This window comes from Diceros bicornis, chromosome 34, assembly GCF_020826845.1.
Source record: "Diceros bicornis minor isolate mBicDic1 chromosome 34, mDicBic1.mat.cur, whole genome shotgun sequence".
NCBI lineage: Eukaryota > Metazoa > Chordata > Mammalia > Perissodactyla > Rhinocerotidae > Diceros > Diceros bicornis.
Window position 1 is genome coordinate 15,354,580 of NC_080773.1, and position 13,390 is coordinate 15,367,969.

At 52.4% G+C, this 13,390-nt stretch overlaps 1 protein-coding gene across 2 annotated transcripts; it reads right to left on the reverse strand.

The window, feature by feature from the left end:
• Positions 1-564: 564 nt before the first annotated feature.
• On the reverse strand, positions 565-7,176 carry B9D2 (B9 domain containing 2). 2 transcript variants are annotated; one of them, XM_058529387.1, is made up of 4 exons: positions 7,039-7,176; positions 6,464-6,555; positions 3,685-3,810; positions 565-1,672 (listed from the first exon to the last, which is right to left on the reverse strand). In XM_058529387.1, exons 2-4 carry the CDS (start codon positions 6,549-6,551, stop codon positions 1,359-1,361), a joined length of 528 nt encoding a protein of 175 aa, XP_058385370.1. In that variant the 5' UTR covers positions 6,552-6,555; positions 7,039-7,176; the 3' UTR covers positions 565-1,358. The 2 variants fall into 2 exon arrangements, with proteins under 2 accessions (XP_058385370.1, XP_058385369.1); XM_058529386.1 differs by having other exon boundaries at positions 6,974-7,176.
• Positions 7,177-13,390: the final 6,214 nt, after the last annotated feature.

Below are 13,390 nucleotides of genomic sequence, written 5' to 3' on the forward strand. Positions count from 1 at the left end.
CGTGTAGGGGCCAGAGAGGGAGCAAGAGTCCGAGGCGGTGGGGGGGCGGTCTGGGGTCCCCAAGTCCTGCCTCCTCGCAGGGCAGCGCCGCGCCAAGCGGTCCCCGCGCCTCCAGCTCCCAGCGGCAGCGGAAAAGTCTCAAAACTTTTTTTCCTCTTCTCCCAACCAGCTCGTCCCTCCTCCCGCTCCTCCTCCCCCTCCTCCTCGCAGTGGCGGCGGCGGCGGCGGGGGCGGCGGCGGCTGGTCTCAGACTCTGGGGCCTCGGGCTGCTCCTCGGCGGCTCCTTCCTCCGCTCCGGGCCGAGGCCGGCCCCGTGGGCCGCTCCGAGCCGGGGGGTGCCCCGGAGGGGGCGTCCCCCCTGGCCCCGGCCGGGGGCCTCGCTGTCTGGCTGAGCCGCGGCGGGCGGAGACGGTGGGACGACCGGGGCGCGAAGGGCGGCGGCGGCGGCGGCGGGGACCGGCTGGGGCGGCGGGGGGTTTTGAAGCCGCCCCGGCCCCACCCAGGAAGCGCGCGGGGCGGGGGCGGCCCCCAGGGGGAGGGTATGGGGGGGCCGGGCCACCGTCCTCATCTCGCGTGGGCGGGCTCCGAGGGGGGTCCCTTAAGCCCTGGGGGGAGGGGGCGGGCACCCCGGCTCCGCCCCACAAACAGGGTGCTGCCTCCTGGCGGCCGAGCGCTACCAAAGCGCTCCCAACGACCGGGATGCGTGTAGCTTTGAGGACTGTGCGGGTCAGCGAGAAAATGAAGACCTGGCCTTAATCAGAGGATGGGGACACAGCGTACAGGGGATCAGAGAAGGGGGACCCCGGGCAGAGAGAGTGGGAGGCTGAGGCAGAGGGGACAGGGTCAGCCAGAAGACGGGGACCCACTGGGGAGAGGGGGACAGAGGAGGGGGACCCCCAAGGAGAGACAGTCATAAGAGGGTAACCCAGAGTGGGGAGGAGTCAGAGGTTGAGGCAGAGGATGGCGGTAGCGGGTCTGTCAGAAGGTGGGGGCCTGAGGATGGCAGGTGTCGGGGAGGATGGGGCACAGGACATCCGACAGATGAAGGAGGTCAGGAAGGCACCCACACTGGTGGGAACTGCTCTCCTTTATTGAGCACTTCCATGTGCCAAGCAGCCCCTTCTCACCCCTCCCTCTGTGACCCCACGTGCTTACTGCCCCGGTTTTACAGATGGGGAAACTGGACCTGAGAGGGCAGCCACTGGGCTGAGGTGGTAGCCAGGACAGAAGCTGCGCCATGCCTTGGCTGGGGTCAGGTGTGACAGTCTCCAGAGCCCACACTTCTGACCACTGTACCATCCTGCCCCTCACTGGGTCCAGGGGTGTGGATGCGGGTTGGCCGTCGGAGGCAGGGTCCCTCAACATTCAACGCCATAGCGGTCGAAGTGGCGCAGCAGTAGGCCCAGCTCAAGGTGCACGGTGCCACCGGCAGCTGTGTGCAGGCGATAGCGGTCGGCCCCACTGTAGATGGCATCCCCATGCAGCAGCTGAGGCCCGCCACCCACGAAGGCCCGTGCCAGCTGCTCCCGCCAGCTGCCCAGGGGCCGCCACGTGGGGCAGTCCAGCTGGTGGGTGCCTGGACTGCTGGGCACGTGGCAAAAGCCGTAGCCTGCAAGCTGGCAGCGGCCAAAGCTGTCCTGGGACCACACCTGGAGATGGAGCCGGGGCCAGCCTGCAGGACAGGAGGGAGAGAGGAAAGGAGGGATGGGTAAAGCCCAGCCTCCTGTTCCTGGAGACCCCAGGCCCAGTCCTTCCCCCCTGGGTTTCTGCCTCAGCCTCCTCTCTGGACTCTCAGCCAAAGGGATCTTTCTGAATCCATGTTCCTCCCCTGCTCAAAACTCTTTCATGGCTCCCCGGTGCCTTCAGTATGAAGTCCAACCTCAACATTCAAGACCCTTTGGATCAGGCCTCTGCTGACTTCCCTCTTTGTGGCCTCCTCATCCATGTGCCCATCTCAGGGCAGCCCAGTCCCCAGTGAGCACCTTGGGCCTTGTCCTGGACACCTCCTTCCTTTGCTCCCCATGGCCACACCCTGTCCCTGTCTCTGGGCTCAAGGCCCTTTTTCTTCCCCCTCCAATCCATCTTCCACTTTTCTCCCCCTTCCACAGGTTTCCCAGTGTCCTTAGAATACAGTTCAGCTCCTCAGCCTGGTAGGCAAAACCCTTGGAGATCCGGCCCCATTCACCCCCTTTTCTGAACCCCTCAGTGCTGGGCCCTCTTCTAGAAGCTGAGGGACACAGCAGTGAGCAGAGCAGACAAAAATTCCTGCCCTTGTGTAGCTGACATCCTAGATAACAAACGTAGTAAAGAAGCAAATTATAGGGTATGTCAGGTGGTGATAACAGCTCTGGAGAAAAATAAAGCCGGGGGGGGGGGGGGGCGGGATGGTGGGGATGCAGTTTTAGAAAGAAGGTGATCAAGAAAAGGTTCATGGAGAAGGTGACATTTGAGCAAATGCTTAAAGGAGAGAAGGGAGCGGGCCATGTAGACATGTAGGGGAGTGCGCTCCCAGCAGAGGGAACAGCCAGGGCAAAAGCCTTGAGGAGGCAGCTGCCTGATGGGGCCAGGGTGCTGGAGCCCACTGAGAGGGGAGCAGGGGGAGGAGGTGACAGAGCCAGATCACGCAGGGCCTTGTGATTCCTGGTAAGCCTCTGGCTTTTACCCTGAGTGAGACGGGGTACCCGGAGGGCCCGGAGCAGAGGAGGAATGTGACCTGACTTAGGTGTTCACCGGGGGACAGACTCTGGAGGGTGGGGTGGAAAAATCACTGAAGAGCCTACTGTAATAGCCCAGGTGAGACATGAGGGTAGAAAAAGGTGAGGGTGGGAGGGAGAGGGGAGAAGTGGTGGGATGTTTGGCATTTCAAAGGTAGAGCCAACGGGATCTCCTGATGGACAGAATGGGGGGTTGAGAAAAGAAGAGGCAAGGATGATGCCCATACTGGGCGACTTGGGGTCCCTAAAAGCTGAAAGGACTGTTGCCTACCTCACCTCAAAACTCACAAGGCAGCCAGAAGGATCTTTTAAAAGCGAAATCTGACTTGTCAGTCGCCTGCTCTGGCTCTCTAGTGCCTTCAGGAGACGGCCTCAGCTCTGCGGCCTGGCATTCAAGGCCCTGCGTGGCCTGTCCTCTGTCCCCTGCCACCTCACCCTCTGCAGTCCTCCTGCAGGCGCTCAGTAAATACTATTTATATTGTTGAAATATATGGCATATTTACCTAGGCTATTTCCTGGAATGCACTCCTCTCTAATGACCCAAATTTTCCACCAGAAAAGGTTTTCTGATACCCATCCTCCGCCTGCATGCTCATTTCCCCTCTGAGCAGCTGAGGAGCCCTTCCTGCCAACTGCTACCAGCCCTGCCTCTCTCCCTCTCATAAGCCCCTCCCAGCTTCCTCCTGATTGAAGACTCTCTTCATTTGTCTCTTTCAAAGTCACCTCCCTCTCCCCCTGGTCCCCACGCTCCCCTCTCCCCCACCACCCCTGGCCTCTGCCCTGGTCCCATGCACTCTAGAGCCAGCCTGGGGAGGCCTCCCCTCAGCCTCTCCAGGGCCAGGCCTGGCTGGGAAAGGGACCCAAAGGGCCTGGGGAGCAGGCAGAGGACTTGGAGCTCCCAGTCCCAGGAGCGGTGGGGGCTGCTACCCCCTCCCCTCAGCCTGGCCCGGGGCCCAGGCCGGGGACCTACCTTGAAGGCCTTTGGTGGCGAAGTGCAGGTCGATGGGGTGGGACCAGTAGGCCATGTCCCCTACTTGGGGGGTGTCCACCTGTGTTTGGCCCTCCCGCACGCCAGACAGGAGCTTCCATGCCGCCCCTGCAGTGAGAGCCAGGACATCACTGGGGCAAGGAGGGGTGGGTGACAGCCACCAGGAAGGGGATGTGACTGTGGCTGTAGGACCCCATTTCTCCCTGACATTAGGGGGCAGGGCTTACAAAGCATGGACTCTGGAGCCAAATGTCTGGGTTCAAATCCTGGCACTACTTCTTCCTGCCTGTGCAACCTTGGGCAAGTCACCTTTGCCTCAGTCCCCCTATCTGTAAAGTGGGTCTAACAATAACGCATTTCTCAAAGTTTTGTGAGAAGATTACATGAGCTGATACACGCTAAGCCCTTAGCACAGTCCTGGGGCATGGTAAGTGCTAGATAAGTGTTGGATATCATCTTATTACTGTTCTCACCCCACCTGGTGCAAGGACTAAGACTGGGCTAAGGGTGCTCTCCCCAGGCACATGGAGAAAGGTGCATGATAACAGCGATCCCACTGAGGCTGATAATAATAGCAAAAATGCGCTGGGTGCTTACTCAATGCCAGACGCTGTGCTAAGCGCTTTAGGAATGAATTCATTTAATCTGCCCTCTGGGACTCTTAATCCCCACCCTGGCCCCCAGTTTACCCACTCTCCTCCACAGCCCACAAGGCCTGTGTAGCCTGGCCTGTGCCCCCTTCCTCAACTCAGCTCCCATCACTCTCCCCAGCCCTCACCACCCTTGGGCCTCACTGGTCCTATTTTTGTTCCTGTCCTCGGGCCTTTGCACTGGCTGTTCCCTCTGCCAAGAAAGCTCTGCTCCTGGATGTCCCCATGCCTGGCTTTTTTTTTCATCCTTCAGGAACCAGCTCAAGTGCTGCTTTCGCAGAGGGGTTCTCCCTCACCCCCCTTTCCCCAAACTAGTCTCCATCACATCATCTCTTCCCATTTCTTCCTAGTGCTTACCACGATCTGTCATCACTGTGCCCGTTTCTTTATCTGCTGATTTATTTTCTGTCTCCCCTACTGTGAGCCCCAGGACAGCAGGGATCTTGTACACTGCTAGGATCCCCTGGACCTCCAACCCAGATCTTGGTATACAGAAGGTGCTCAACAAATGTTTGTTGGACAAATAAGTGATCCTAGGAGGCAGGTGCTAATCCAATCCTCATTTTACAGGTAAAGAAACCGACTCTAAGAAGGAAAGTCACTTGGCCATTCATTCCATGAACATTCATTGAACACCTACTGTGTGCCAAGCACTGTTCTCCACGTTGGGGATACAGCAGGACCACACACCTAGGTCCCACAGTGGAGCTGGATTCAAACTGAGCTCTGTCTGACTGCAGAGTTCAATCCCTTTATCCGACTGCCCCTGAGCTCTCTGCTAGATTAACTACCTCGCAAGAGCCCCCTGAAATAATAAAAATCACGTTAGTTACTGCTCCCTTCTGGGCCATGCAAGGAAAGTGCCAGGCCCTGAGTCTAGTTCTTCACATGCGAGACTTCCCAACATCCCTATGAAGGACAAACGTTCCCACTTTACAGAAGAGGAAACGGGGGCTCCAAGACGGGACAGCTGGACTGGAACCCAAGTCTGACTGGGCTCAGCTGGAGGACCCCAAATTCCCAGGCAATCTCAACCAGCACCCTACCCACCAGTGAAATCACCAAGGACCCGGGGCCTGAAGACATGATAATGGCAATAGCCACACTCGTAGCACGGGCATGTTCCTGTGCCAAGCAGCATACCTGGGCTTTAAAAATAAGTCCCACCCAATTGTTACAGGAGCCAGACACTCACTGAGCACTTACTAAGCCAGGCCCTCTTCTAAGTGCTGGTGATGTCCACTTAGTCCTCACAACAACCCCATGAGGTAAGTATTGTGATTATTCCTATAGTACAGACAGGGAAATTGAGGCAAAGACAATGCCCAAGGTCACATAATTAATAAGCCACAGCTGGTTTTGAACCCAGGCAGTCTGTGCTCTTAACCTCAACACTCTGCTGCCTCTTAGCTGCTGTTAGCTTCATTATCAGACAAGGAAGGGAAGGCTCAGGGCAGTCAAGTCCAAAGTCCCCCAATGAATAGGTTCGTATTTGAGCCCAGATCTGGCAGCCTATGGCCCTAACCATTATGCTGCACCACCATGCTATACTGCCTTTGATGGGGAGGCATGAAAATTGGAGCCTCTGAGGTCCCTCCAGGGGCTGTGTGGATGGACTTGTATGACAGCCAGAATGGGGTTCCTACATTCCCACAGAGAATTATGAATACAGGAGGGTGGCCTCTCCTGTGTAAATCTGGGATGAAAACTTCCATTTTACAGTAAGAACTCAATAAAGTAGAGGCTGTTAAGCAAAGAATTAAGATGCCAGAGGGACCCAAGGCACCCCTAAGACAGGGAGCAAAGTCCAAACAGTGGGGTTAGGGCTGTCTACTGTTTTGAGCATTGGAAGTGTGTGTGTGGGGGGGTCTAGCCTGTAGTCCCCATCTTTAGGGGCTGTGTGTTCAGAGAGTGGGAGTCAGAGCCCCCAGAGATGGGATAGGAAGGAATAAGAAGGGAGCCTGAGAATCACGTGGACAGTGTGGTCAGGCTAGGAGTCCTGAGAGCCAATGGAAGATGCAGAGCAGGGAATGGTCAGGGCATCAAGGAAGGAGGGTGGAGCATCTAGGCTAGGGGGCTCTTGGTGGGGAAATGAACCAGGCCCGGAATACCTGTGTGGACGCCCCACTTGCAGAAGAGGCTACTTTCCGAGAAACCTGTGGCACCCAAGATCTGCCCGATCACGTGCACCTCAGCCATGGCCCTGAGAGGGGAAAGATATAATCACAGCCCTCTGAGATACGGGTATTATTATGTCCACCTGACAGATGGGAAAACTGAGCCCCACGGAGTAAGGGGCTGTACTAGGATTCCAAGCTAGTTTCGTCAAACCACTGAGGCAGCAGTCTTAACCATGATCCTAACTGCCTCGCTAGGAGAGCCCCGGATAAATATGGGGAGCTGGGCTGAGAAGCTGGCGTCTAACTTTGCCTGCCTTAAAATAACCTTTTCCTCTTGCTCATTACGACGGAAAGCCCCGCCCCAGGGGCCTACGGCTCCGCCCACAAGCACAGAAGCCCCGCCCCCTCGCGTCAGATCGCCCAAGCTCCATGAGGCGCATGCGTCTTAAGTGCATGGCCGCCTTAGCCCCGCCTCTAAGCCCGCGCATGCGTTATTCCTACCTCAGAGCGCTTAACGGTTAGGAGGGGCGAAAGCGGCAGTGGGGCTTGGAGTTCATGGGCCTGACCTGTCCCTCTCTCCGCGGGCGCTGAATTCCCAGGCCTGGTTCGCCCCTCTCCCAGGACTTTCCCAGCAGTGAGAGATCTGAAGCAGTGAGATCCCTCCGAGCCGCGCCCGCCTCCGGGCTCCCTGCTTGTTGCTGGGGCAACAGCAGCCTCTTCCCCTGGCCTTGCACCCGCCCTGCGCGTCGCTAATTGGCCCTAGCCGTCCTCGAGGGTGGGGCTAAGCTATGATGGACGTTTTCTCTCCCCCGCTGTCTCCATTTTGGGAAAAGTGTCTCTCCAGCCACGACCCACGGTTCCGCCTTTTGGGGCGTGGCCGGGCAGCTGCCATCTTGAGTGTGGCTGAGGAAGTTTGAGCGCCAACTGTTTCTTCCAGTAACCCTCTTTACAAAATAAGCGAAGACGTCGATGCCCTATGCTCCCCTAAACTCTCTCCCAACCGGACCACAAATCAGAGACTTGAGCCAGGAACAAGAGGGACTCTTTCTCAGGTCATTGTGTGCATCCCCCTGCCTCATAACTGGAAAAAAGATCCTTCCTCTTTCAGAGAGACTCGAGAAGTTGGGGAGGGGGGTTTCCTTCCTTTTTTAGAGTTCCCCCAGGCTCCTCAAGGACTGATAAATCCAACTTCCTTCTCAGAAATACTGCCCAGTTCAGTTACTGCTGGCTCTGAGCAAGGAGGCGGGTGTGGGGGCAGGGGTATGAGAAATGAGGAACTGCGGCCCCTTTTTCTGCAGAAAATCCGGTTCTTGAAGACTAGACTCTGCCAGTGTCTTATCTTGTGGCCTTGCACGCCTTTGTGTCTCCATTATCTCATCCATGTAATGGGCGCAAGGAGACTGTCAGCGGCCCTGATACGTTCTGATTTCCTGAGCAGGGCCTTTCCCGCCCCCTAAGTGCAGTTGACCCTTAGTTACTCCTCCAGCCCAGACCAGGAGTCCAAAGGGAACTTTTTCTCCTACTTTTTAGCAAAACGGGACCACAAAAGTTCGAGTCACCAGCTCAAAGTTATAGGGAGGGGGCAACATTTCAATAGTATAATATTTATATAAATAATTTAATAGGATAATATTTCACTAATAGATATATTTGAAAGCTACCATTTATTGAGTGCTTTCTCTGCGACAGCCCCTGTAAACTGATCGTTTTGCATGCATGGTCTCCTTTAATCCTTGCAGGGTAGGTAACATTATTGGCTTTATTTAAGATGAAGAAATTGAGGCAAAATCTTTTGTCTTAGCCAAATCGATCACAGTTCTGTCTGACTCTTTAAACCTTGCTTTAAACCTTGTGTTCTCAACCTTTCTGCTATCCTGCCTCTCTTGGATACACGTCTCCCAGTGTCAAAGGAATATGGAAGTTGTGCCTGGGTGTCCTCCTAGACTCCATCACTTCCCACATGCGACAAGTCATCAAGGCCTGTCAATGCTCCTTCTTAAATATTTTTTCTTCAATTGGTTTCTTCCCCACTGGGTGATATTAGTGATTAAGAAAAAGGTTCCCAGGGGCTGGCCCTGTGGCGTAGCGGTTAAGTGCACGCACTCCGCTGCAGCGGCCTGGGGTTGGGATCCTGGCACTGACGCACCGCTTGTCAGGCCACGCTGTGGCGGCATCCCACATAAAGTGGAGGAAGATGGTCACAGATGTTAGCCCAGGGCCATTCTTCCTCAGCAAAAAGAGGAGGATTGGCAGATGTTAGCTCAGGGCCAATCTTCCTCACACACAAAAAAAGAAAATGGTTCCCAAGTCAATTGCCTGGATTTAAGTCTCGGCTCGGCCCCTTCTATGTGACCTTTAGCCTCTTTGTGCCTCAGTTTCCTCATCTGTAATGTGAGGTTGAATGATAGGACCCACCTTGTTGGACTGTTGTCAGGATTTGATGAGCTAATGGATGAAGCTGTTTTGAAATAATGTCCACAGCTTCTTTGACACCCCTTCTTTCAATAGGTGGAGACTAATTCCTCTACCATCCAGTATGGGCTGCACTTAGTAACTTGCTTGTAACAAATAGAGTGTGACAAAAGTGTTGCTGGGTGCCTTTTTTTGTTTTTTGTGAGCAAGATCAGCCGTGAGCTAACATCCATGCCAATCCTCCTCGTTTTTTTTTTTTTTTTTTTGGCTGAGGAAGACTGGCCCTGAGCTAACATCCGTGCCCATCTTCCTCCACTTTATATGGGATGCTGCCACAGCATGGCCTGACAAGTGGTACATGGGTGCGCATCCGGGATCTGAACCTGGGCCACCAGCAGCAGAGTGCGCACACTTAACCGCTATGCCACAGCGCCGGCCCTGCTGGGTAACTTCTGAGACTGGGCCACAAAAGGCATTGAGGCTTCCTCCTTCCTCTTTTTCTTGGATCACATCACTGAGGGAGGTCCACCACCATGTTGTGATGATGTTACTGCGCAAAGGGCATGATCTGCTTGCCACAAGACAAAAGCCAATTGTCAAGAGGCAAGATGGTGGCAGAGAAAGGGCATTTATTAAGCAATAAGCTAGCAAATTGGAAGATGGGGGACTAGCGTCCTAAAGAACCATCTTAAGGGGAGCACAGCATCTTGAGGCAGTTCTGTAGGCCAGTGGGTTATGCAGGAGGGGGTTAGGAATGTTAGCCCTCTGGTGTTAGACTGGGAGTTGCCACACCAGATCTTTCCATTGTCATTGATGATGGCTATCAGCATAGACTCTCTGCCCAGGGGGTCATCACATTACTTATCACAGCTGACAGGTACATACTCAAGCAGGGGCCATAAAATCTACAGAGCATGTACATCGCCTGAAGGGTGCATATCCAGTTGGGTCAGTGAGTCAGAGGTCATTGAGAATTACAGTATGGTTTCTTTTCTACAATGTGGCTTCCCTTATGTCAATCTTGTGTTGAGACGGTATCAATGGCGGTGAAGCAGGCACTTGAGAGACCCAAATGGGGAAGAACTGAGGCCTCCTGCCAGCAACCAGCACCATGTGAGTGACCTATCTTGGAAGCAGATCTTCTAACCCCAGTCAAGTCTTCAGATGACTATATATAGCTATGGCCAACATGCTGACTGTAACTTCGTGAGATGTCCGGAGCCAGAACCACCCAGCTAAGCTGTTGCCAGATTCCTGACTGACAGAAACCATGTCAGATGATATACGTTTGTTGTTTTAAGCCACTAAGTTTTGGGGGATAATTTGTTACGCAGCAAAAGATAGCTAATACGAGTATGTAATGAATTTAGGACAGTGCCTGGCACATAGGAAGCACCATAAATATTTGCTATTATTGATGGCTTTTACTGTTGTTGTTATTAGTGAAATGGCATATTTTACATATTATTATTATTATTACTATTTTTGGTGAGGAAGATTGTCCCTGAGCTAACATCTGTGCCAGTCTTCCTCTACTTTGTACATGGCTTGATGAGCAGTGTGTAGATCCACACCCAGGATCTGAACCCCTGAACTCTAGGCCGCCAGAGCAGAGTGCATGAACTTAACCACTATGCCAGCAGGCCAGCCCCCACATATTCTTTTTTTTACAAGAATCACACTGAATACTTATTTATTTACTTTTTACTTTTTATTTTTAAATTTTTCAAAAATGTGGTTGGAGCTGGCCCAGTGGCACAGTGGTTAAGTTCATGCACTCTGCTTCAGCAGCCCAGGGTTCGCAGGTTCAGATCCCCAGTGTGGACCTAGGCACTGCATATCAAGCCATGCTGTGGCGCCGTCCCATGTACAAAATAGAGGAAGATGAGCACAGATGTTAGCTCATGGCCAATCTCCCTCACCGAAAAGAAAAAAATGTGGTAAAATACACATAAAATTTACCATCTTAGCCATTTTTAATTGTACAGCTCAGTGGCATTAAGTACATTCGCATAATTGTGCAACCAATCTCTAGAACTCTTTTCATCTTGCAAAACTGAAACTCTGTAACCATTAAACAAAAACTCCCCATTCCCCCCTCCCTTCCGTCCCTGGTAACCACCCTTCTACTTTCTGTCTCTATGAATTTGACTACTCTAGGTAACTCATATAAGTAGAATCGTTCAATATTTGTCCTTTTATGACTGGCTTATTTCATTGAGCATAATGTCCTCAAGGATCATCCATGTTGTACCACATGTCAGAATTCCCTTGCTTTGTAAAGCTGAATAATATTCCACTGTATATATACACCCTGTTTTTTTAATCCATTCACCTGTTGATGGACACTTGGGTTGCTTCCACCTTTTGGCTGTTGTGAATAGTGCTGCTGTGAACGTGGGTGTACACATATCTCTTGAAGACCCTGCTGTCAGTTCTTTGGGGTATACACCCAGAAGTGGAATTGCTGGATCACGTGGCAATTCTATTTTTAATTTTTTGAGGAACTGCCATACTGTTTTCCATAGTGACTGTACGTATTGTTTTACATCTTGCTTTTTTCACTCAGCGATACATCTTGGAAATTTATAGACCGTGTCAGTATGTAAAGCTCTAACTCACTCTTTTTCAAAAATAACCATTCGAAGTATAATATATGTACAGAAAAGTGCACAAATCATAAATGAAAAGCTGGATTCAATTTCATAAACTCAACACACCTAGTAACCAGAATTCGCTTCAAGAAAAGAACGTGACCAGCCCCCCAGGATGCCCTTCATGCCTCCTCCAGGATGCCCCCAAGGGTAATCACTAACTGAACTTTTTTTTTTTTTTTTTTTGGTGAGGAAGAGTCACCCTGAGCTACCATCTGTTGCCAATCTTCCTCTTTTTGCTTGACATGTGTTGCCAATCTTCCTCTTTGTGCTTGAGGAAGATTGTCCCTGAGCTGACATCTGTGCCAATCTTCCTCTATTTTGTATATGGGATGCCACCACAGCATGGCTTGATGAGCGGTGTGTAGGTCGCACCCGGGATCTGAACCTGTGAACCCTGGGCTGCTGAAGCGGAGCGTGCGAACCTAACCTCTACAGCACCAGGCCGGCCCCAATTGTCATGTTTCTTTAGTCACCTTTAATCTATTTTTTAATTTTTTTATTGATTTTTTTGGGTGAGGAAGATTGGCCCTGAGCTAACACTTGTTGCCAATCTTCCTCTTTTTGCTTGAGAAAGATTGTTCCTGAGCTAACATCTGTCCCAATCTTCCTCTACTTTGTATATGGGACGCCGCCACAGCATGGTTTGATAAGCGGTGTGTAGGTCCGTGCCAAGGATAGGAACCCGTGAACCCTGACCACAGAAGCAGAGCACGCAAACTTAACCACTATGCCCCCAGGCCATCCCCTAGTCACCTTTAATCTAGAACAGACCTGCCAGGTTTTTAATTTTTTTGTTATTATTTTGGTTTTCATGACACTGACATTTTGAAGAGTACAGGCCTGCTACTTTATAGAGTGTCCCTTAAATTGGCTTTGTCTCACGTTTTCTCATGATTAGATTCAGATGATGCTTTTTTGGCAGGAAAACTACAGAAATGATGTGTGTCCTTCTTGGTGCACCTCTGGAGGCACGTGATGTCGATCTGTCCCAATACTGGTGATGTTAACTTCTGTCACTTGGCTGAGGTGGCGGCTGCTGGTATCCTCCACTAAGACTATTTGTTTTCTTTTGTAATAAATAAGTCATCTGTGGGAAGATACTTTGAGACTAAATAAATATCCTGTTTCTAGTCAGACTTTCTCTCAATGGCTTAAGCTTCGTTGATGATCCCGGCTGGAACCTCGTGTTTAATATCCCAGGACCATCACAAACGTTAAGAGTCCCGGGCCTCTTGTGACCCCCTGAAACGGGTGGGGTTGGGGACACTGTACAAGGCTGATGGTGGCCAGAGAGATCTAACTGGAAGTGAAGGAATCTTTAGGTGGCCTAGAGGGCGAAGGGACCCATAGAGCTCAGAGATTTGGTGAAAAACTGAGGCTGGTGGGAATTCATGCCCTCACCCCACAAATATGTATTAAAGGCCCACTTTATGCCAGGCACTGTTCTAGGCTCTGTGACACAGCAGTGAACAAAACACGTCAAATCCCAGCCCTCCTGGAGCTGACACTCCAACTACAAACAGAAATATATCATGCTTCATAGTGATAAGCCAAGGTTAAGGAGATAGAGAGTAACAGGTTCTCTCTCCCGGATAAAACAACCCTGCTCCCTTTCCCTCTCATCTACCCTCCCCTGGGTCTCCCCGCCTCTGTTGTCTGCCAGAAACTCTGGCTGAGCCAAGTGCACTTGCAGACGCCATCTGCTCTCCCCGGGAACGGGGCCCGTGCCAGCTCCAGCGTCTGGTCTTCTGGCACGGAGCCCTGGAGCCCTGGAGCGAGGGAACTCTGCCTGGCCCCATGTGGGCAGGGGAATCCTCCAGTTTGGCTGACTGGGACTGCTGAGACAGAG

Coding starts and splice junctions, on each gene's coding strand:
- B9D2 (XM_058529387.1), bottom strand. CDS start 6,551: ATGGCTGAGGTGCACGTGATCGGGCAGATCTTGGGTGCCACAGGTTTC. Junction 3,811..6,463: donor CAAGTGGGGCGTCCACACAG/GTATTCCGGGCC, acceptor CTCTCACTGCAG/GGGCGGCATGGAAGCTCCTG. Junction 1,673..3,684: donor CGCCACCAAAGGCCTTCAAG/GTAGGTCCCCGG, acceptor CCTGTCCTGCAG/GCTGGCCCCGGCTCCATCTC.